This window comes from Carcharhinus amblyrhynchos, unplaced genomic scaffold (genome assembly GCF_965287045.1).
Source record: "Carcharhinus amblyrhynchos unplaced genomic scaffold, sCarAmb.v2.hapA chromosome_157, whole genome shotgun sequence".
Lineage (NCBI taxonomy): Eukaryota > Metazoa > Chordata > Chondrichthyes > Carcharhiniformes > Carcharhinidae > Carcharhinus > Carcharhinus amblyrhynchos.
The window spans coordinates 195073-217341 of record NW_027649897.1 but is presented as its reverse complement, the minus strand read 5'-3'; the positions used below and the strand labels follow the sequence as shown (position 1 = coordinate 217341).

General features: G+C 49.6%; 1 protein-coding gene across 1 annotated transcript in view; it reads right to left on the bottom strand.

Annotated features, from left to right (window-relative positions):
* Positions 1-231: 231 nt before the first annotated feature.
* Positions 232-22269, bottom strand: part of LOC145338735 (V-type proton ATPase catalytic subunit A-like) — a 127807-nt gene continuing 105769 nt past the window's right edge. Inside the window, exons 11-14 of the mRNA XM_080183124.1 lie at positions 12366-12569; positions 2992-3086; positions 2253-2424; positions 232-449 (exon numbers count right to left, since the gene is read on the bottom strand). Coding sequence (XP_080039250.1) covers positions 357-449; positions 2253-2424; positions 2992-3086; positions 12366-12569 — 564 coding nt within the window. The 3' untranslated portion in view covers positions 232-356. The remainder of the gene's footprint in view (positions 450-2252; positions 2425-2991; positions 3087-12365; positions 12570-22269) is intronic.

Genomic DNA, 22269 nt, shown 5'->3' with positions numbered 1-22269 from the left:
GGGCAGTCTGTTCCCCTATCGGAGGGGGGATTAACCCTCTCACCCACCTCTCCCCCATTGACACACACCGGGCAGTCTGTTCCCCTATCGGAGGGGGGATTAACCCTCTCACCCACCTCTCCCCATTGACATACACCGGGCAGTCTGTTCCCCTATCGGAGGGGGGATTAACCCTCTCACCCACCTCTCCCCACAAACCTGCAATATTTAAAACAAAATGCCAGCGAGCAGTTGTTGTATTTGGAAGTATTTGTTTTATTTAATGTTTGGAGGGGGTGAGGTGTTTGCAAGACTCTGATCCCTTTCCCACTGTTGGGGTGCCGCCTCCCGTGGCCGATCAGCCGCCCAGTCCTCACTCAATCCTCCAGATTGCGGAACGCATTTTGCATCTCATCGTGGAGCTGAGCATAGTCTGCCCTTATCTTCGCCTCACCGTCCTTGACTGGATCCTGGTGAGGAATAAGAGAGGGAATGAGAAAGAGAGAGAGTAAAACGGAGAGGGGGAAGGAGAGCAGTAGAAAGAGTGCAGCAGAAGTAAGTCATTCATCCCCTCAAATCTGCTTCGCCATTCAACATTTTTTTAAAATTCATTTATTAGTGTCACAAGTCGTCTTACATTAACACTGCAATGAAGTTACTGTGAAAATCCCCTTGTGGTCACACTCCGGCACTTGTTTGGGCACACTGAGGGAGAATTTAGCACGGCCAATGCACCTCACTGGAGGAAACCCACACAGACATGGGGAGAACATGCAGAGTCTGCACAGACAGTTAGCCAAGCCAGGGATTGAACCCGGGTCCCTGGCACTGTGAGGCAGCAGTGCTAACCACTGTGCCCAGATTGAGACAAAGAGACACTCGTAGGGATAGATGGGGGAGAGAGAGAGAGAGTGATAGAAAGGAACTATTATTTACTCTCACTGGACCATTATTTAAATGGTAAAAAAAATTGCAGCGTGCAGAGGGATCTGGGTGTCCTTGTGTAAGAATCACAAGGAGTTGGTTTGCAAGTGCAGCAGGTAATTAAGGAGGCAAATGGAATTTTGTCCTTCATTGCTAGAGGGATGGGGTTTAAAAACTGTGAGGTTATGTTGCAGTTGTATAAGGTGCTGGGTGAGGCCACACCTGGAGTACTGTGTACAGTTTTGGTCTCCTTACTTGAGAAAGGATATACCGGCTCTGGAGGGGGTACAGAGGAGATTCACTAGGTTGATTCCGGAGTTGAGGGTTGGCTTATGAGGAGAGACTGAGTAGACTGAGGCTAAACTCATTGGAATTCAGAAGAATGAGGGGAGATCTTATAGAAACATGTAAAATTATGAAGGGAACGGATGAGATAGAAGCAGGGAAGTTATTCCCACTGGTGGGTGAAATTCGAACGAGGGAGCATGGCCTCAAAATAAGAGGGAGCAGATTTAGGACTGAGTTGAGGAAGAACCTCTTCACATAAAGGGTTGTGAATCTGTGGAATTCCCTGCCCAGTGAAGCAGTTGAGGCTACCTCACTGAATGTTTTTAAGGCAAGGATAGATACATTTTTGAACAGTAAAGGAATGAAGGGTTATGGTGAGCGGGAGGGTAAGTGGAGCTGAGTCCACAAAAAGATCAGCCACGATCTTATTGAGTGGCGGAGCAGGCTCGAGGGGCCAGATGGCCGACTCCTGCTCCTAGTTCTTATGTTCTTAAAGTTGGATAGATATAGAGTGAGAGACAGAGTGAATGAGAGATACTCAGAAATGTAGAGAGAGACAGACAAACAGAGATAATGGTACAGATGGAGTCACAGAGAGAGAGAAAGACTCTCTTCCCCCTCATATTTATACCCTGCAGGGTTAACACAGATCCTGGTAATCAGGTGGCTCAGTGAGGTTCAAAGAATCATAAACTCCTACAGAAGGAGGCCATTCAGCCCATTGAACTTGTACCAACAACAATCCCACCCAGGCCTTATGTCCACAACCCCTGCTAGTCTCCCTGACATTAAGGGACAATTGCGCGTGGCCAATGCACCTAACCTGCACATCTCTGGACTGTGGGAGGAAACCAGAGCATCCGGAGGAAACCCACGCAGACACGGGGAGAATGTGCAAACTCCACACAGACGGTGGTGACCTGAGGCTGGAATTGAAGCCAGATCCCTGGCGCTGTGAGGCAGCAGTGCTAACCACTGTGTCATCATTCCACCCAAGGCTATCTCACCTGAGGGTCTGAGCAGTTGGTGGGTTGGGGAAAGAGGGCCTACTGCACACTCACCTTGAACTTCATGGAGCTGAGCTTGTACAGAACGTCTCCCAGGTTCTCCCGGATATTCGCCCAGGTGATGCGACTCTCAGAGTGTGCCGTGGTCTCCACTGCGTGTCGGGCCAGTTCGTAGAAACCAATGATGTTCTGCAGGATCCCCACCGTCTTATAGAAGGGGCAAAACCTGTAAACAAGGGACGAGAGAGAGAGAGAGAAAATGATGGGGGAGGGTGGTTTGTGAGGGCGAGCCTACCCGTGAGCACTGGACACAGGAAGGAGACCACACTGTGTTAGGTAACTGCCACGTCATTACCCCTCCAGGAGGCGCCGATGTCACTCCCTCTGCACAGCAGGATCCCACAGGAAGAATTGAGCTACAGCCAACACCACCCCCCGCAATTTTTGGGTTTCCCCACCCCTCACTCTGAGTTCCTGGTAATCGGAAGGGGGTTGGGTTCCGCTCAGATGTAGGGGCAATGATTCTGACTCAAGGAGGCATCGCTCCCTCCACAAAGGTAAACCGGAGGCCAGCAGCTCACCCACCTCACAGGAGGAGTGTGGGGACCTCGCAATGTCTATGTGCCTGTCCATGTTGGATTGTCCAAAGGGGTATCACTTGGAATAGGGGCTTCGGAGAATCCCTTTGACCCCTCCCACTCTCGCTTCCTTTGCCCAAACATCCCTACACCACTCACTTGCCCCTCCTCCTCACCCCCCACCCACCTCCCCTTCCTCCTCACCCCCCACCCACCTGTCATAGGGAGAGTGTCCGTTCTGCTGCAGAAAATCATCCTTAAGGAGCTTTGCCACCTCCAGAGTGATCTTATCTGTTTCAGCTAAAGAGGCCTGTGGGACAAGAGTGGATTCAAAAATATATTTATTACAGAGCTGGAGAGAGACAGAGAGAGAGAAAGACAGAGAGAGAGAGAGAGACAGTGAGAGAGAGAGACAGAAAGAGACAGAGTGAGACACACAGAGTGAGAGAGAAAGAGGGATAGAGACAAAAAGAGAGAGAGATAGACAGCGAGTGAGAGAGAGAGTGAGAGAGACAGCGAGAGAGAGTGAGAGAGACAGAGAGAGAGACAGAGAGACAGAGTGAGAGAGACAGAGAGAGACAGACAGACAGACAGAGTGAGTGACACAGAGTGAAAGAGAAAGAGGGAGAGAGACAAAAAGAGACAGAGAGAGACAGCGAGTGAGAGAGAGACAGACAGACAGAAAGAGAGAGACAGAGTGAGAGACAGAGTGAGAGACAGAAAGTGAGAGAGACAGAGAGTGAGAGAGACAGAGACTGAGTGACGAGAGTGAGTGACAGAAAGGGGGTGACAGAAAGGGAGAGTGGGTGACAGAGTGAGAGAAGTGAGACAGAGAGTGACAGGGAGAATGAGTGACAGAGAGGTAGAGAGAGTGAGAGAGAGAGAGAGTGACAGGGAGCGACAGAAAGGGAGAGAGAGTGACAGAGAGAGAGAGGGACAGAGGGGAAAAGAGTGAGAGAGGGGAATGGAGGGAGAGAAAGAAAGACAGGGACAGAAAGAGCGGGAAAGAGAGAGAGAGAGTGACAAAGAATGGGTTAGAGAGTGAGAGATTGTGTGAGACAAAGTGAGAGAGAGAAAGAGTGAAGGACAGAGTGAGAGAGAGATGCAGATAAAGAGATAGTTGGACAAAAGGTGGGGGAAGCAGTATTGTCACTGGGTTAGTTATCTAGAGGCCAGGGTAATGCTCTGGGAACTCAGGTCCGAATCCCACTCTGGCAGCTTGTGAAATTTAAATTCAATGAATGAATCTGGAATACAAAGCCAGTCTCAGAATGGTGATCAAGGAACTATCATTGACCTTTTGGTTTACTGCTGCCCTTTAGGGAAGGAAACCTTCCATCTTCACCCGGTCTGGTCTACATCTGACTCCAGAGCCACAGCAATGTGATCCTTAAATGACCGAGTGAGACACTCAGTTTAAGGGCAATTAGGGATGGTAAGAGAAGTAGTTTCTCCTCATCTCTGAGTTAAATGTGCAACCCCTTATCCTAAAACAATGACCTCTTGTTCTTGATTACTCCACAAGAGAAAACATCCTCTCCACATTTATACTGCCAATTCCTCCCCCCCTCATCTTGTACACCTCAATTGTGTTCTGGGACTGTGTGTATCCGTGTTACTGTGTGCGTCTCTGTTGCGACTATTACTATGTTTGAATACAAACACAGAAATGAGGCAGACGTGGCCATTCAGCCCCCCAATCCTGTCTCACCTCTTATTTCTGATCTGTCTGTGGCCTTAACTTCACTTCCCTAATTATCCTAACTCTCTGCTTACCAAACCCAGCCTGCAGGTGCAGCAGGTGGTCAGGAAGGCAAATGGGATGCTGGCCTTCATAGCGAGGGGGATAGAATATAAAAGTAGGGAGGTCTTGCTGCGGCTGTATAGGGTACTGGTGAGGCCGCAGCTGGAGTACTGTGTGCAGTTTTGGTCGCTGCACTTGCGCAAGGATATTTTGGCCTTGGGGGGAGTGCAGAGGAGGTTTACTAGGCTGATACTGGAGTTGAGGGGGTTGAGCTATGAGGAGAGGCTGAATAGACTGGGTCTGTACTCGTTAGAGTTTAGAAGGATGAGGGGAGATCTCATTGAGATGTGTAAGATGATGAATGGGATGGATAGGGTAGAGGTGGAGAGGTTCTTCCCGCTCAGAAAGGATAGCAGGACTAGAGGGCACAGCCTCAAGATAAGGCGGGTGCAGTTTAGAACAGAGTTGAGGAGGAACTTCTTCACTCAAAGGGTGGTGAATCTCTGGAATTCTCTGCCCGTTGAAGTGGTGGAGGCTGCCTCGTTAAATATATTTAAGACGCAGGTAGATAGGTTTTTGGTAGGCAAGGGGATTAAGGGTTATGGGGAGAAAGCGGGAAAGTGGAACTGAGCAGCGACAGATCAGCCATGATCTTATTGAATGGCGGAGCAGGCTCGAAGGGCTAGATGGCCTACTCCTGCTCCTATTTCTTATGTTCTTATGTTTCAATTAGTTAGCCGCTCCTCTATCAAAGGTAATAAATTACTCCTAATCTCATGTGCAAGAACCTTCTATGTTAAATTTTTTGTGTGGCATCTTATCAAATGCCCACAAACACCACTCACGTGTACCTGTGGACACACACAGTCCGGCAAGCAAAAACGAGATAACGAGAATTCAGGGCCAGCGTGTTCCTGTTAGTGTGAAGTGCAAGGCTGGCAGGAGTAGGGAACGCTGGATGACTCGAGATATCGAGGCTCTGGTCAATAAAAAGAAGGAAGCTTATGTCGAGTGTAGGCAGCTGGGGGTCAAGTGAATCCCTTGAGGAGTATAGGGGGTGTAGGAGTACACTTCAAAGAGAAATCAGGAGGGCAATAAGGGGACATGGGATAGCTTTTGACAGGGGAGGTAAAGGAGAATCCAAAGATATTTTACAAACATATTAAGGGCAGAAGAGTAACTAGGTAGAGAATAGGTCCCCTTTAAGATCAATGAGGTTGTCTATGTGTGGAGCCCCAGGAGATGGGTGAGATCCTAAATGAATAGTTCTTGTCAGTATTCACCACGGAGGAAGTTAGGAAACGCGGGGAAGTAAATAGAGATGTCTTGAAAAGCAGAAGAGGAGGTGCTGGAGGTCTTAAAACGCATAAAGGTAATAAATCCTTGGGACCTGATTGTGTGTATCCCAGGGCATTGGGGAAGCTAGGGAGATAATTGTATCATGGACAGCTATTGGTGAGTCGCCAGAAGACTGGAGGGAGGCAAATGTTGATCTCTTATTTAGGAAAGTTGACAGGGAAAAACCATGGTACTACAGACCGATTAGCCCAACGTCAGTGGGGGGTAAGTTTTTTAAAAAAATTTATTCATTCATAGGACATGCGCGCCAGAATTTATTGTCCATTCCTCGTTGTCCTTGGAGGGTAGTTGAGAGTCAACCACATTGCTGTGGCTCTGGAGTCACATGTTGGCCAGACCAGGTCAGGATGGCAGATTTCCTTCCCTAATGGCCATTAGTGAACCAGTGGGTTTTTACGGCAATGGTTTCATGATCGCCAGCAGATTCTTCATTCCACCATCTACCGTGGTGGGATTCGAAGCTGCTTGCCCAGAACATTAGCTGAGTTTCTGGATTAATAATCTAGCAATAATACCACTAGGCCATCACCTCGGAAGGAATACTGATAGACAGGATCTACATGTATTTGGAAAGGCAAGGACTGATAGTTTGTAGATAGTTTGAGTCATGTTGAGATCAGAAAGGAGGTGGTACTGAGGGTCTTGAGAAACATTAAAGTAGATAAGTTCCCAGGGCCTGATGGTCTATACCCCAGAATACTGAGAGAGGCAAGGGAGAAAATTGCTGGGGCCTTGAGAGAAATCTATGTGTCCTCTTAGGCTGCAGGAGAGGTCTCAGAGGAATAGCCAGTGTTGTTCCTTTGTTTAAGAAGGGTAGCAAGGATAATCCAGGTCATTACAGGCCAGTGAACCTGACATCAGTGATAGGGAAATTATTGGAGAGGATTCTTCGAGACAGGATTTATTCCCACTTGGAAATAAGTGGACGTATTAGCAAGAGGCAATAGGATTTTGTGAAGGGGAGGTCATATCCCACTAACTTGATCGAGTTTTTCAAGGAAGTGACAAAGATGGTTGATGAGGGTGGGGCAGTGGATGTTGTCTACATGGACTTCAGTAAGGCCTTTGACAAGGTCCCTCATGGCAGACTGGTGCAGAAGGTGAAGTCGCATGGGATCAGAGGCGAGCTGGCAAGGTGGATACAAAACTGGCTCAGTCAAAGAAGTCATGATGTGGGTACGCTGGCGTTGGACTGGCGTAAACACAGTAAAAAGCCTGACAACACCAGGTTTTAGTCCAACCGATTTATTTGATGATATTGATGATATTTGAAGCTTGTGAGTCTATCATCAAATAAATCGGTTGGACTAAAACCTGGTGTTGTCAGACTTTTTACTCAGTCAAAGAAGACAGAGGGTAGCAGTGGAAAGGTGTGTTTCTGAATGGAGGGTTGTGACAAGCGGTGTTCCTCAGGGATCAGTGCTGGGATCTTTGCTGTTTGTAATATATATAAATGATGTGGAGGGAAATGTAACTGGATTGATTAGTAAGTTTGTGAACGACACAAAAGTTGATGGGTTTGCGAATAGTGATAAGGACCATCAGAGGATACAGCAGGATATAGATCAGTTGGAGACTTGGGTGGAGAGATGGCAGGTGGAGTTTAATCTGGAGAAATGTGAGGTAATGCATTTTGGAAGGTCTAATACAGATAGGAAATATACAGTAAATGGCAGGACCCTTAGGAGTATTGATAGGCAGAGGGATCTGGGTGTACGTACACAGGTCACTGAAAGTGGCAATGCAGGTGGAGAAGGTAGTCAAGAAGGCATACGGCATGCTTGTCTTCATCGGCCGGGGTATTGAATTTAAAAATTGGCAAGTCATGTTGCAGCTTTATAGAACCTTAGTTAGGCTGTGTTTGGAATATAGTGTTCAACTCTGGTCACCACACTACCAGAAGGATGTGGAAGCTCAGCAGATGGTACAGAAAAGATTTACCAGGATGTTGCCTGGTATGGAGAGCATTAGCTGTGAGGAGAGGTTGGAGAAACTTGGTTTGTTCTCACTGGAACAACAGAGGCTGAGGAGCGATCTGATAGAAGGCTACAAGATTATGAGGGGCGTGGACAGAGTGGAAGCTTTTTTCCAGGGTGGAAGAGTCAATTACTCGGGGGCATAGGTTTAAAATGCGAGGGGCAAGGTTTAAAGGAGATGTATGAGGCAATTTTTTTGATGTGGGTATGCCGGCGTTGGACTGGCGTAAACACAGTAAAAAGTCTGACAACACCAGGTTTTAGTCCAACCTATTTATTTGATAATAGACTCACAAGCTTTCGGGTTAGCCCCTTCGTCAGGTGAATGGAGAGTTCTGGCCTCAGACAGAGCATATAAAGCACAGACAGTTTAGAGATTACTGATTCAAATGCGAATCTTTACACCTAACCTGCTGTTCAAGTCCTGAAGTGGCCGACAATGTGAGTGGAAGGAGCACTGATCACAGGTTACAGAGATGTGTACTGTCTCCAGACAGTACAGTAAGTGAGGTTTTGCAAACCCAGGCAAGTCACGGGGGTTACAGATAGTGCGACATGAACCCAAGATCCCTGTTGAGACCGTCCTCATGTGTGTGGAACTTGGCTATCAGTCTCTGTTCAGCGACTCTGCGCTGTCGTGACAGGTCTTGAACAGCAGGTTAGGTGTAAGGATTCGCATTCTAATCAGTAATCTCTAAACTGTCTGTGCTTTATATGCTCTGTCTGAGGCCAGAACTCTCCATTCACCTGACAAAGAGGCAGTCCCCTCGAAAGCTTGTGAGTATATTATCAAATAAATAGGTTGGACTAAAACCTGGTGTTGTCAGACTTTTTACTGCAATTTTTTTGCACAGAGGATGGTGGATGCCTGGAACTCACCGCTGGGAAGTTGTGGAAGCAGATACGATAGTGACTTTTAAGGGGTGTCTAGACAACATAAGAACATAAGAAATAGGAGCAGGAGTAGGCCATCTAGCCCCTTGAGCTTGCCCCACCATTCAATAAGATCATGGCTGATCTGAAGTGAATCAGTTCCACTTTCCCGCTTTCTCCCCATAACCCTTAATCCCCTTGTCTATCAGAAACCTATCTACCCGTGACTTAAATATATTTAGCGAGGCAGCCTCCACCACTTCAACGGGCAGAGAATTCCAGAGATTCACCACCCTTTGAGTGAAGAAGTTCCTCCTCAACTCCGTTCTAAACTGCCCCCCCCTTATCTTGAGGCTGTGCCCCCTAGTCCTACTGTCCTTTCTAAGCGGGAAGAATCTCTCTACCTCTACCCTATCCATCCCCTTCATTATCTTATACGTCTCTATAAGATCCCCCCTCATCCTTCTAAACTCTAACGAGTACAGACCCAGTCTCTCTTCATACTCCAATCCCCTCATCTCCAGTATCAGCCTCGTGAACCTCCTCTGCACTCCCTCCAAGGCCAAAATATCCTTGCGTAAGTGCGGCGACCAAAACTGCACACAGTACTCCAGTTACGGCCTCACCAGTGCCCTGTACAGTTGCAGCAAGACCTCCCTGCTTTTATATTCAATCCCCCTCGCTATAAAGGCCAGCATCCCAATCGCCTTCCTGACCACCTGCTGCACCTGCAAGCTGGGTTTTTGTGACTCGTGCACAAGGACCCCCAGGTCCCTCTGCACCGTCGCCTGCTGCAGCTTTTCGCCCTTTAAATAGTAATAGTAAACAAATATATGACTAGGATGGGAATAGAGAGATATGGACCCTGGAAGGGTAGAAGGTTTTAGTTCAGATGGTCAGCATGACCGGTGTAAGCATGGAGGGTCTGTTCCTGTGCTGTAACTTTTGTTGTTCTTTGATTAGGAATAATCAGCATGGCTTTGTACGTCGGAAATTGTGTCTTACAAATCTGATAGCGTTTTTTGAAAGGGTGACCAAAGATGAGGGCAGTGTTGTAGACATTGTCTACATGGACGATCGCAAGGCCTTTGACAAGGTACAGCATGGTAGACCAGTCAGGAAGGTTAGGTCACATGGGATCCAGCAAGAACTAGCCAATTGGATTAAAAAAAATTGGTTTGTGTACCAGGCAGACTGGAGATCTGTGACCAGCAGTGTGCTCCAGGGATCGGTGCTGGGTCCACTGTCGTTTGTCATTTATACAAACGGTTTGGATGAGATTTTAGGAGGCACACTTTGTAAGTTTGTGGATGACACTAAAATTGGTGGTAGAGTGGACAGTGAAGACGTTATCTAAGGCTACAGTGGGATCTTGATCATCTGGGCCAGTGGGCCAAGGAATGGCAGATGGAGTTTAATTCAGATAAAGTGTTGCATTTTGGTAAGACAAACCAGGACAGGACTTACACCTGTTAATGGTAGGGCCTGGGGAGTGTTGTTGAACAGGGAGACCGAGGGGTACAGGTACATAGTTCCTTGGAAGTGGCATCATGGAAGACAGGGTGGTGAAGGAGAAGTTTGGCACACTGGCCTTCATCATTCAGGGCATTGAATACAGGAGTTGGGACTTTATATTACAACTGTACAAGACATTGGTAAGACCACATTTGGAGTAAGGGGGACAATTCCAGTCGCCTTGCTGTAGGAAGGATGTTATTAAACTGGAAAGGGTGCAAAAAAGATTTATAATAATGTCTATAAAATAATGAGGGCCACAGATCAGCGAGAAAGTCAATATCTTTTCCCAAAGGTAGGGGAGTCTAAAACTAAAAGGCAGAGGTTTAAGGTGAGAGGGGAGAGATACAAAAGTGTCCAGAGCAGCTTTTTCTTTCACACAGAGGATAGTGAGTGTCTGGAATAAGTAGTAGTAGAGGTGGGTACAATTTTGTTTTTTAAAAAGCATTTAGAAAGTTACATGGTTAAGATGGGGATAGACGGATATGGGCCAAGTGCGGGTAATTGGGACTAGCTTAGGGCCGACGGGCCTGTTTCCATGCTGTAAATCTCTATGACTCTAATGGAAGGTTTGAATTCTAAGGAGAGGCTGGATAGGCTGGGACTGTCTCTCCCTGGAGTGTAGGAGGATGAGGGGATAACTTTATACAGGTCTATAAAATCATCATAAGGTGAAGAGTCAAAATCTTTTCCCCAGAGTAGGGCAGCTCAAAACTCGAGGGCACAGGCCTCAGGTGAGAGGGGAAAGATTGAAACTGGACCTGAGTGTCACCTTTTTCACACAGAGGGTGGGATGTAGATGGAATGAGCTGCCAGAGGAGGTGGTAGAGGCGGCTACAATTACTACAGTTACAGATTTGAAAGCGACATGAATAGGAAAGGTTTAGAGGGAGATGGGCCAAACACAGGCAAATGGGACTAAATCAGTTTGGGAAACCTGGTCAGTATGGATGAGTTGGGCCGAAGGGCCTGTTTCTGTGTTGTACATCTCTGTGATTCTGTGGCTGACAGAGAGCAGGTGAGAGAGAGGGAAATAAATACAAATAGATACACACCACCCCAACACACAGAGAGCGAGAGTCCCCAAAAACCTGTCACCCTTCTTCCCTCCCTCCCTCCCTCCACTTCCTCCCTTCCTCTCCCCTCCCTCTTTCTTTCCCTCTCCCTTCCTCCCCTTTCCCTCTCCCTCCCACTCCTCCCTCCCCTCCCTCCCACTCCTCCCTCCCCTCTCTCCCACTCCTCCCTCCCCTCCCTCCCACTCCTCCCTCCCCTCCCCCCCACTCCTCCCTCCCCTCCCTCCCACTCCTCCATACCCCTCCCTCCCACTCCTCCCTCCCACTCCTCCTTCCCCTCCCTCCCACTCCTCCCTCCCCTCCCTCCCACTCCTCCCTCCCCTCCCTCCCACTCCTCCCTACCCCTCCCTCCCACTCCTCCCTCCCCTCCCTCCCAATCCTCCCTCCCACTCCTCCCTACCCCTCCCTCCCACTCCTCCCTACCCCTCCCTCCCACTCCTCCCTCCCCCTCCCTCCCACTCCTCCCTCCCCTCCCTCCCACCCCTCCCTCCCCTCTCTCCCACTCCTTCCTCCCCTCTCTCCCACTCCTCCCTCCCCCTCCCTCCCACTCCTCCCTGCCCCTCCCTCCCACTCCTCCCTGCCCCTCCCTCCCACTCCTCCCTCCCCTCCCTCCCACTCCTCCCTCCCCTCTCTCCCTCCCCTCCCTCCCACTCCTCCCTGCCCCTCCCTCCCACTCCTCCCTCCCCTCCCTCCCACTCCTCCCTCCCCTCTCTCCCCCTCCTCCCTCCCCTCTCTCCCACTCCTCCCTCCCCTCTCTCCCACTCCTCCCTACCCCTCCCTCCCACTCCTCCCACTCCTCCCTCCCCCTCCTCCCTCCCACTCCTCCCTCCCCTCCCTCCCACTCCTCCCTCCCCTCTCTACCACTCCTCCCACGCCTCCCTCCCCCTCCTCCCTCCCACTCCTCCCTCCCCTCTCTCCCACTCCTCCCTCCCCCCTCTCCCCCTCCTCCTTCCCCTCCCTCCCACTCCTCCCTCCCCCTCCTCCCTCCCCCTCCCTCCCACTCCTCCCTCCCCTCCCTCCCTACCCCTCCCTCCCCCTCCGTGGCTCACCTTTCCGACCAGCTGTACAATCTCAGCCAGGTCCTCCTCCTCCTGAAGAATCTCCTTGGCCTTGGTACGCAGGGGAACAAACTCGGAGAAGTGCTTCTCGTAATACTCGTCCAGCGTCCGGGTGTACTTACTGTAGCTGATCAGCCAGTTCACCGAGGGGAAATGTTTCTGCTGGGCTAACTTCTTATCAAGCCCCCAGAATACCTACAGCACAAGATGGAGAATGTGTCCAAACCCTCAGCTTTCAGCAACGGGAAGGATTCAGATGTTGTGGATGCAATGGGGGGGGCGCTGAGACGGCTCGGGGTGCCATTGCGCAGGCAGCCACCTGCCACCCCTGCCCCCAACCGACCACCCTCACGGGCATCGCACTCCGCCCTGCCCACCCCCCCTGTCATTGGTGACATTGGCAGAGTAACCTCATGCCCTTGGCACTGCCCTGGTGCAGTTATGGTACCTTGTGGGCATGGCAAAGGTGCCCAGTGGGCAGTGCCAGGGTGCCCAGTGAATGGTGCTAGGGTGCCCAAAGAGCGGTGCGATGATGCCCAGTGGGCAGTGGCAGGGTGCCAGATGGGCACTGCAGGTTGGCACTGCCCCATGGGGATTGTCCGGCTCTGCCCTGACCCCTCAGGGGCTTCAATGCTCTCTGATCTCCCCTGGCCAGGCCGTCACTTCTGGTCCCCGTTGGTGCAGAAGAGCAGTCGGTGTGAGTTCTGACTGGCATGGATGAATGGGAATGTGAGCCCAGATGATGCCACCCAGGACCCGTTCCTGGCATGCTGAGCATGTCAAAGTACAAGGAAAATTACAGCACAGGAACAGTCTCTTCAGCCCCCTGCACTGACCATGCTGCCGACTGAACTAAAACCCTTCTGGTCCCTTCCGGGGACCATATCCCTCTATTCCCATCCTATTCATTTATTTGTCCAGACACCCCTTAAAACCCACTGTCATATCTGCTTCCACTCCTCCCCCTGGCAGCGAGTTCCAGGCACCCACCACCCTCTCTGTAAAAAACGTGTCCCGTACATCTCCTTGGAATCTTGCCCCTCGCATCTTAAACCATTGTCATCGACTCTCCCACCCTGGGAAAAAGCTTCTGACTATCCGCTCTGTCCATGCCTCTCATCATCTTGTAGCCTTCTATCAGGTCTCCCCTCAACCTCCATCATTCCAGTGAGAACAAACCAGGTTTCTCCAACCTCTCCTCATAGCTAATTCCCTCCATACCAGGCAACATCCTGGTAAATCTTTTCTGTACCCTCTCCAAAGCCTCCACATCCTTCTGGTAGTGTGGTGACCAGAATTGAACACTATATTCCAAGTGTGATCTAACTAAGGTTCTATGACGTTGCAACATGACTTGCCAATTTTTAAACTCTATGCCCCGGCCGATGAAGACAAGCATGCCGTATGCCTTCTTGACTACCTTCTCCACCTGTATTGCCACTTTCAGTGACCTGTGTACCTGTACATCCCTCTGCCTAACAATACTCTTAAGGATTCTGCCATTTATTGTATATTTCCTATCTATATTTGACCGTCCAAAATGCATTACGTCACATTTGTCCAGATTAACCGCTATTTGCCATCTCTCTGCCCAAGTCTCCAACTGATCTGTATCCTGCTGTATTCTCTCTGATGGTCCTCATCGCTATCCTAGAATCCTCCAGTACAGAAAGAGGCCATTCGACCCATCGAGTCTGCACCAACCACAATCCCACCCAGGCCCTACCCCCATATCCTGACACATTATACCCACTAATCCCTCTAACCTATGCATCTACGGTCAATTTAGAATGGGGAATCAACCTAACTCGCACATCTATGGACTGCGGAAGGAAACCGGAGTACCTGGAGGAAACCCACGCAGACACGAGGAGAATGTGCAAGCTCCACACAGACAGTGTGGACCCGAGCCGGGAATCGAACCCAGGACCCTGAAGCTGTGAAGCAGCAGTGCTAACCCACTGTGCTACCGTGTCACTGAGAGACTTGTCTTTTAAATTCTGACAGGGCTGGATGCTTTGGATGTCGGGATGTTGTTTCCTCTGGCGGGTGGGGGGAGGGGGGGAGCAGTGGTGTTGGTGTGGAACAAAGTATCACAGTGTTGGGATATGGGGTAAGCCATTCAGGACTGAGGTGAGGAGAACTTTCTTCACTCAGAGGCTGTTGGAGCTGTGGAATTCTTTCCTCTAGAGACCAATATATTGAAGAAGGAAATGGATAGATTTCTGGGTTCAAAAGGTGTCAAGGGGTATTGGGAGCTGGCAGGGGGGGCATGGCATTGAGTTAGAGGATCTGTGATCAAAATTTTGCAAAAGCAGCTTGGTAAATGTGTAATCTGGACAGTTTGTTTTTCAAATGATTAAATTCTGGGACTGAACCTGGTATTTTGGAGCTGGTAATTGTGCGACGGGACAGGATTGATAAACGGGTAAAAGATCCTCTCGGCAAGAGCCATCATAGCACAATGAAATTTCACCTCCAGTTTGAGGGGAAGAAATGTGGGTCTGAAGCTCGCCTTTGAAAATGTAAATGAAAGCAATGATATGAAAATTAAAGCAGAGTTACAATGGACTGGATAACAAAGGCAAAGGGTGCCAAACTTGGCAGGCGTTTGAGGAAATATTTCATTACTGATTAACCACCGAGAATGAAAGACGGCCAAATAGATGCATCCTCCATGGGTAAATAGCAAAGGTTGGGATGGTATCAAATTGAAAGAAAAGATGTGCGGTGAAGCAAAGGTCTGTAGTTGGATATTAGGGACAGGAAGAAATTACAGAAATAAGGAGGGTTATAATGACTGGAGGAGGTTACAGAGATAGGGAGGGTTGTAGGGGCTGGAGGAGGTTACAGAGATAGGGAGGGTTGTAGGGACTGGAGGAGGTTACAGAGATAGGGAGGATTGTAGGGACTGGAGGAGGTTACAGAGATAGGGAGGATTGTAGGGACTGGAGGAGGTTACAGAGATAGGGAGGGTTGTAGGGGCTGGAGGAGGTTACAGAGATTGGGAGGGTTGTAGGGGCTGGAGGACGTTACACTGATAGGGAGAGTTGTAGGGGCTGGAGGAGGTTACAGAGATAGGGAGGGTTGTAGGGGCTGGAGGACGTTACACTGATAGGGAGGGTTGTAGGGGCAGAAAACAGTTACAGAGTTAGGAAGGATAGTAGGCAGTGGAGGAGGTTACTGAGATAGGATTGTAGGGGCTGGAGGATGTTACGGCCATAGGGAGGGTTGTAGGGACTGGAGGAGATTACAGAGAAAGAGAGGGTTATAGAGGTTGGAGGAGGTTACAGAGATTGGGAGGGTTACAGAGATAGGGTGTGTTGTAGGGGCTGGAGGAGGTTATAGATATAAGGAAGGCTGTAGGAGCGGAAGGAGGTTGCGAAGATAGGGAGGGTTGTAGAGGCAGGAGGAGGTTACAGTGATAGGGAGAGTTGTAGGAGTGGAAGGAGATTGCAGAGATCGGGTGGGTTACAGAGGTAGGGAGGGTTGTAGGGACCGGGGTTGGTTACAGAGGTAGGGAGGGTTGTAGGGACCGGGGTTGGTTACAGAGACAGGGAGGGTTGTAGGGATCGGGGTTGGTTTCAGAGATAGGGAGGGTTGTAGGGGCTGGAGGACGTTACACAGATAGGGAGGGTTGTAGGGACCGGGGTTGGTTACAGAGATAGGGAGGGTTGTAGGGACCGGGATTGGTTACAGAGATAGGGAGGGTTGTAGGGGTTGGGGGAGGTCACAGAGATAGGAGATTTGTAGGTGTTTGAAATCAAAGATTGAAACGTGAGGTGCTGCCTGGCTGGGAGCCGCTGTAGGTCACTGAGTACTGTGGCTAAGATGTGAAGGTGGTGTTTGGGAGGTTGCTGTGGTCTGACGGTGAGGGGAGTGCTAACCTGATATTGAGTCAGGGTTGACTGTCAGGCAGTTACCAGGAAGGCAGTGCAGAACTACGCTCCAGGTTACCTTGGTCACAGTTTAGCTGGGATTAAGGGCTGTGTCAACAAGTGCATTCTTCCACATACCGTGTGACTGTTTGTGTGAGATTTTGAAAGAACAAAGAACAAAGAACAACCCGGCACGGGAAACAGGCCTTTCGGCCCAACGAGCCCGCGCCGCCATTTTAAAGCATTTTCCTACAACTACCTTGCCCCGTGTGTCTGCAAATGGTACCCCTACTGTAGCCAGATTCAGGGGAGAATAGTGTAGGGTCAATTTGGTACACCAATAATAGTGTAGGGTCAATTTGGTACACCAATAATAGTGTAGGGTCAATTTGGAACACCAATAGTAGTGTAGGGTCAATTTGGTACACCAATAATAGTGTACGGTCAATTTGGTACACCAAGTGACAGAGTATGTGTGTAGGTGTGTGAGTGTGAGAGAGGGCATGTATGTATGTTAGTGAGTGTGAAAGTATGTGGGCAAGAGTGAGTGTGAGAGTATGTGTGGGTGCATGTTTGTGTGTGTGTGAGAGTGTGTGAGAGTGAGAGAGTATGTGTGCGTGCACATGCGAGAGTGAGTGTGCGCACGAGAGTGCGTGTGTGCAAGAGTGAGTGTGTGAGTGTGTGAGTGAGTCTGTGAGCGAGTGAGTCTGAGTGAGTGATTGAATCTGTGAGTGAGTGAGTCTGAGTGAGTGAGTCTGAGTGTGTGAGTAAGTCTGTCTGAGTGAGTGAGCCTGTGAGTGAGTGAGTCTGAGTGAGTGAGTCTGTGAGTGAGTGAGTGAGTCTGAGTGAGTGAGTGAGTCTGAGTGCGAGTGTGAGTGAGTCTGTGAGTTTGTGAGTGAGTCTGAGTGAGTGAGTCTGAGCGAGTGAGCGTGAGTGAGTCTGAGTGAGTTAGTGAGTCTGTGAGTGAGTCTGACTGAGTGAGTGAGTCTGAGTGTGAGTGAGTGAGTGAATGAGTGAGTGAGTCTGAGTGAGTGAGTCTGAGTGAGTGAGTTTGTGAGTGAGTGAGTCAGTGAATGAGTGAGTGAGTCTGAGTGAGTGAGTCTGAGAGAGTGAGTGAGTTTGTGAGTGAGTGAGTCAGTGAGTGAGTGAGTGAGTCTGAGTGAGTGAGTCTGAGTGAATGAGTGAGTCTGTGAGTGAGTGAGTCTGAGGGAGTGAGTCTGTGATTGAGTGAGGGAGTCAGTTAGTGAGTGAGTCTGAGTGAGTGAATCTGTGAGTGAGTGAGTGAGTCTGAGTGAGTGAGTGAACCTGCGAGTGAGTGAGTCTGAGTGTGTGAGTAAGTCTGTCTGATTCAGTGAGCCTGTGAGTGAGTGAGTGAGTCTGAGTGTGAGTGTGAGTCTGTCAGTGTGTGAGTGAGTCTGAGTCAGTGAGTCAGAGTGAGTGAGTGAGTGAGTGAATCTGAGTGACTGAGTGAGCGGCTGAGTCTGAGTGAGTGAGTGAGTCTGAGTGAGTGAGTGAGTGAATCTGAGTGAGTGAGTGAGTCTGAGTGAGTGAGTGAGTCTGAGTGAGTGAGTGAGTGAGACTGAGTGAGTGAGTGAACCTTAGTGAGTGAGTGAGTGAGTCAGAGTGAGTGAGTGAGTGAGTCTGAGTGAGGAGTGAGTGAGTGAGTCTGAGTGAGTGAGTGAGTCTGAGTGAGTGAGTGAATCTGAGTGAGTGAGTCTGAGTGAGTCTGAGTGAGTCTGAGTGAGTGAGTGAGTGAGTCTGAGAGTGAGTGAGTGAGTGAGTGAGTCTGAGTGAGTCTAAGTGAATCTGAGTGAGTGAGTGAGTCAGAGTGAGTGAGTCTGAGTGAATGAGTGAGTGAGTGAGTGAGTGAGTGAGTCTGAGTGAGTGAGTGAGTGAGTCTGAGTGAGTGAGAGAGTCTGAGTGAGTGAGTGAGTCTCAGTGAGTGAGTGAGTGAGTCTGAGTGTGAGTGTGAGTGTGAGTGTGAGTGTGTGAGTGAGTCTGAGTGAGTGAGTCTGAGTGAGTGAGTGAGAGAGTGAATCTGAGTGGCTGACTGAGTGAGTGAGTCTGTGAGTCTGAGGGAGTGAGTGAGTCTGAGTGAGTGAGTGAGTGAACCTGAGTGAGTGAGTGAGTGAGCGAGTCTGAGTGAGTGAGTGAGTGAGTCTGAGTGAGTGAGTGAGTGAGTCAGAGTGAGTGAGTGAGTCTGAGTGAGTGAGTGAGTGAGTCTGAGTGAGTGAGTCTGAGTGAGTGAGTGAGTGAGTGAGTCTGAGTGAGTGAGTGAGTCTGAGTGAGTCTGAGTGAGTGAGTGAGTCTGAGTGGGTGAATGAATGAGTGAGTCTGAGTGAGTGAGTCTGAGTGAGTCTGAGTGAGTCTGAGTGAGTGAGTGAGTCTGAGTGAGTGAGTGAGTCTGAGTGAGTGAGTGAGTGAGTGAGTGAGTCTGAGTGAGTGAGTCTGAGAGAGTGAGTTAGTCTGAGTGAGTCTTAGTGAGTGAGTGAGTGAGTGAGTCTGAGTGAGTGAGTGAGTCTGAGTGAGTCTGAGTGAGTGAGTGAGTCTGAGTGAGTCTGAGTGAGGGAGTGAGTCTGAGTGAGTCTGAGTGAGTGAGTGAGTGAGTGAGTCTGAGTGAGTGAGTTAATCTGAGTGAGTCTTAGTGAGTGAGTGAGTGAGTGAGTCTGAGTGAGTGAGTGAGTCTGAGTGAGTCTGAGTGAGTGAGTGAGTCTGAGTGAGTCTGAGTGAGTGAGTGAGTCTGAGTGAGTGAGTTTGAGTGAGTGAGTCTGAGTGAGTGAGTGAGACTGAGAGAGTGAGTGAGTGAGTGAGCCTGAGTGAGTGAGTGAGGGAGTCTGAGTGAGTGAGTGAGTCTGAGTGAGTGAGTGAGTCTGAGTGAGTCTGAGTGAGTGAGTGAGTCTGAGTGAGTGAGTGAGTGAGTGAGTGAGTCTGAGTGAGTCTGAGTGAGTGAGTGAGTGAGTCTGCGTGAGTGAGTGAGTCTGAGTGAGTCTGAGTGAGTGAGTGAGTGAGTGAGTCTGAGTGGGTGAGTGAATGAGTGAGCCTGAGTGAGTGAGTCTGAGTGAGTGAGTGAGTGAGTCTGAGTGAGTGAGTGAGTCTGAGCGAGTGAGTGAGTGAGTCTGAGTGAGTCTGAGTGAGTGAGTGAGTGAGTCTGAGTGAGTGAGTGAGTCTGAGTGAGTGAGTCTGAGTGAGTGAGTGAGTGAGTCTGAGTGAGTGAGCCTGTGAGTGAGTGAGCCTGTGAGTGAGTGAGTTAGTCTGAGTGTGAGTGTGAGTGAGTCTGTGAGTGTGTGAGTGAGTCTGAGTGAGTGAGTCTGAGTGAGTGAGTGAGTGAGTGAATCTGAGTGACTGAGTGAGTGAGTGAGTCTGAGTGAGTGAGTGAGTGAGTCTGAGTGAGTGAGTGAGTCTGAGTGAGTGAGTGAGTCTGAGTGAGTGAGTGAGTGAGTCTGAGTGAGTGAGTGAGTGAGTGAGTCTGAGTGAGTGAGTGAGTGAGTCTGAGTGAGTCTGAGTGAGTGAGTGAGTGAGTCTGAGTGGGTGAGTGAATGAGTGAGTCTGAGAGAGTGAGTGAGTCTGAGTGAGTCTGAGTGAGTCTGAGTGAGTGAGTGAGTGAGTCTGAGTGAGTGACTGAGTGAGTCTGAGTGAGTGAGTGAGTGAGTGAGTCTGAGTGAGTCTGAGTGAGTGAGTGAGTCTGAGTGGGTGAGTGAATGAGTGAGTCTGAGTGAGTGAGTGAGTCTGAGTGCGAGTGTGAGTGAGTCTGTGAGTTTGTGAGTGAGTCTGAGTGAGTGAGTCTGAGCGAGTGAGTGTGAGTGAGTCTGAGTGAGTTAGTGAGTCTGTGAGTGAGTCTGAGTGAGTGAGTGAGTCTGAGTGTGAGTGAGTGAGTGAATGAGAGAGTGAGTCTGAGTGAGTGAGTCTGAGTGAGTGAGTTTGTGAGTGACTGAGTCAGTGAATGAGTGAGTGAGTCTGAGTGAGTGAGTCTGAGTGAGTGAGATTGTGAGTGAGTGAGTCAGTGAGTGAGTGAGTGAGTCTGAGTGAGTGAGTCTGAGTGAATGAGTGAGTCTGTGAGTGAGTGAGTCTGAGGGAGTGAGTCTGTGATTGAGTGAGGGAGTCAGTTAGTGAGTGAGTCTGAGTGAGTGAATCTGAGAGTGAGTGAGTGAGTCTGAGTGAGTGAGTGAACCTGCGAGTGAGTGAGTCTGAGTGTGTGAGTAAGTCTGTCTGATTGAGTGAGCCTGTGAGTGAGTGAGTGAGTCTGAGTGAGTGAGTGAATGAGTGAATCTGAGTGACTGAGTGAGCGGGTGAGTCTGAGTGAGTGAGTGAGTCTGAGTGAGTGAGTGAGTGAATCTGAGTGAGTGAGTGAGTCTGAGTGAGTGAGTGAGTGAGTCTGAGTGAGTGAGTGAGTGAGACTGAGTGAGTGAGTGAATCTTAGTGAGTGAGTGAGTGAGTCTGAGTGAGGGAGTGAGTCTGAGTGAGGAGTGAGTGAGTGAGTCTGAGTGAGTCTGAGTGAGTGAGTGAGTCTGAGTGAGTGAGTCTGACTGAGTCTGAGTGAGTCTGAGTGAGTGAGTGAGTGAGTCTGAGAGTGAGTGAGTGAGTGAGTGAGTCTGAGTTAGTCTAAGTGAGTCTGAGTGAGTGAGTGAGTGAGTCTGAGTGAGTGAGTGAGTGAGTCTGAGTGAATGAGTGAGTGAGTGAGTGAGTGAGTCTGAGTGAGTGAGTGAGTCTGAGTGAGTGAGAGAGTCTGAGTGAGTGAGTGAGTCTGAGTGAGTGAGTCTGGGAGAGTGAGTGAGTGAGTGAGTCTGAGTGAGTGAGCCTGTGAGTGAGTGAGTGAGTCTGAGTGTGAGTGTGAGTGTGAGTGTGAGTGTGTGAGTGAGTCTGAGTGAGTGAGTCTGAGTGAGTGAGTGAGTGAGTGAGTGAGTGAATCTGAGTGACTGACTGAGTGAGTGAGTCTGTGAGTCTGAGTGAGAAAGTGTGTCTGAGTGAGTGAGTGAGTGAGTGAATCTGAGTGAGTGAGTGAGTGAGTGAGTCTGAGTGAGTGAGTGAGTGAGTGAGTCTGAGTGAGTGAGTGAGTGAGTCAGAGTGAGTGAGTGAGTCTGAGTGAGTGAGTGAGTGAGTGAGTCTGAGTGAGTGAGACTGAGTGAGTGAGTGAGTGAGTGAGTCTGAGTGAGTGAGTGAGTCTGAGTGAGTCTGAGTAAGTGAGTGAGTCTGAGTGAGTGAGTCTGAGTGAGTGAGTCTGAGTGAGTGAGTGAGACTGAGAGAGTGAGTGAGTGAGTGAGCCTGAGTGAGTGAGTGAGGGAGTCTGAGTGAGTGAGTGAGTGAGTCTGAGTGAGTGAGTGAGTCTGTGTGAGTCTGAGTGAGTGAGAGTCTGAGTGAGTGAGTGAGTGAGTCTGAGTGAGTGAGTGAGTCGGAGTGAGTGAGTGAGTCTGAGTGAGTGAGTGAGTGAGTCTGCGTGAGTGAGTGAGTCTGAGTGAGTCTGAGTGAGTGAGTGAGTGAGTGAGTCTGAGTGGGTGAGTGAATGAGAGAGTCTCAGTGAGTGAGTCTGAGTGAGTGAGTGAGTCTGAGTGAGTGAGTCTGAGTGAGTGAGTGAGTGAGTCTGAGTGAGTGAGCCTGTGAGTGAGTGAGCCTGTGAGTGAGTGAGTTAGTCTGAGTGTGAGTGTGAGTGAGTCTGTGAGTGTGGAAGTGAGTCTGAGTGAGTGAGTCTGAGTGAGTGAGTGAGTGAGTGAATCTGAGTGACTGAGTGAGTGAGTGAGTCTGAGTGACTGAGTGAGTGAGTGAGTAAATCTGAGTGAGTGAGTGAGTCTGAGTGAGTGAGTGAGTGAGTGAGTCTGAGTGAGTGAGTGAGTCTGAGTGAGTGAGTGAGTCTGAGTGAGTGAGTGAGTGAGTGAGTGAGTGAGTCTGAGTGAGTGAGTGAGTGAGTCTGAGTGAGTCTGAGTGAGTGAGTGAGTCTGAGTGAGTGAGTGAGTCTGAGTGAGTGAGTGAGTGAGTCTGAGTGAGTGAGTGAGTGAGTCTGAGTGAGTGAGTGAGTCTGAGTGAGT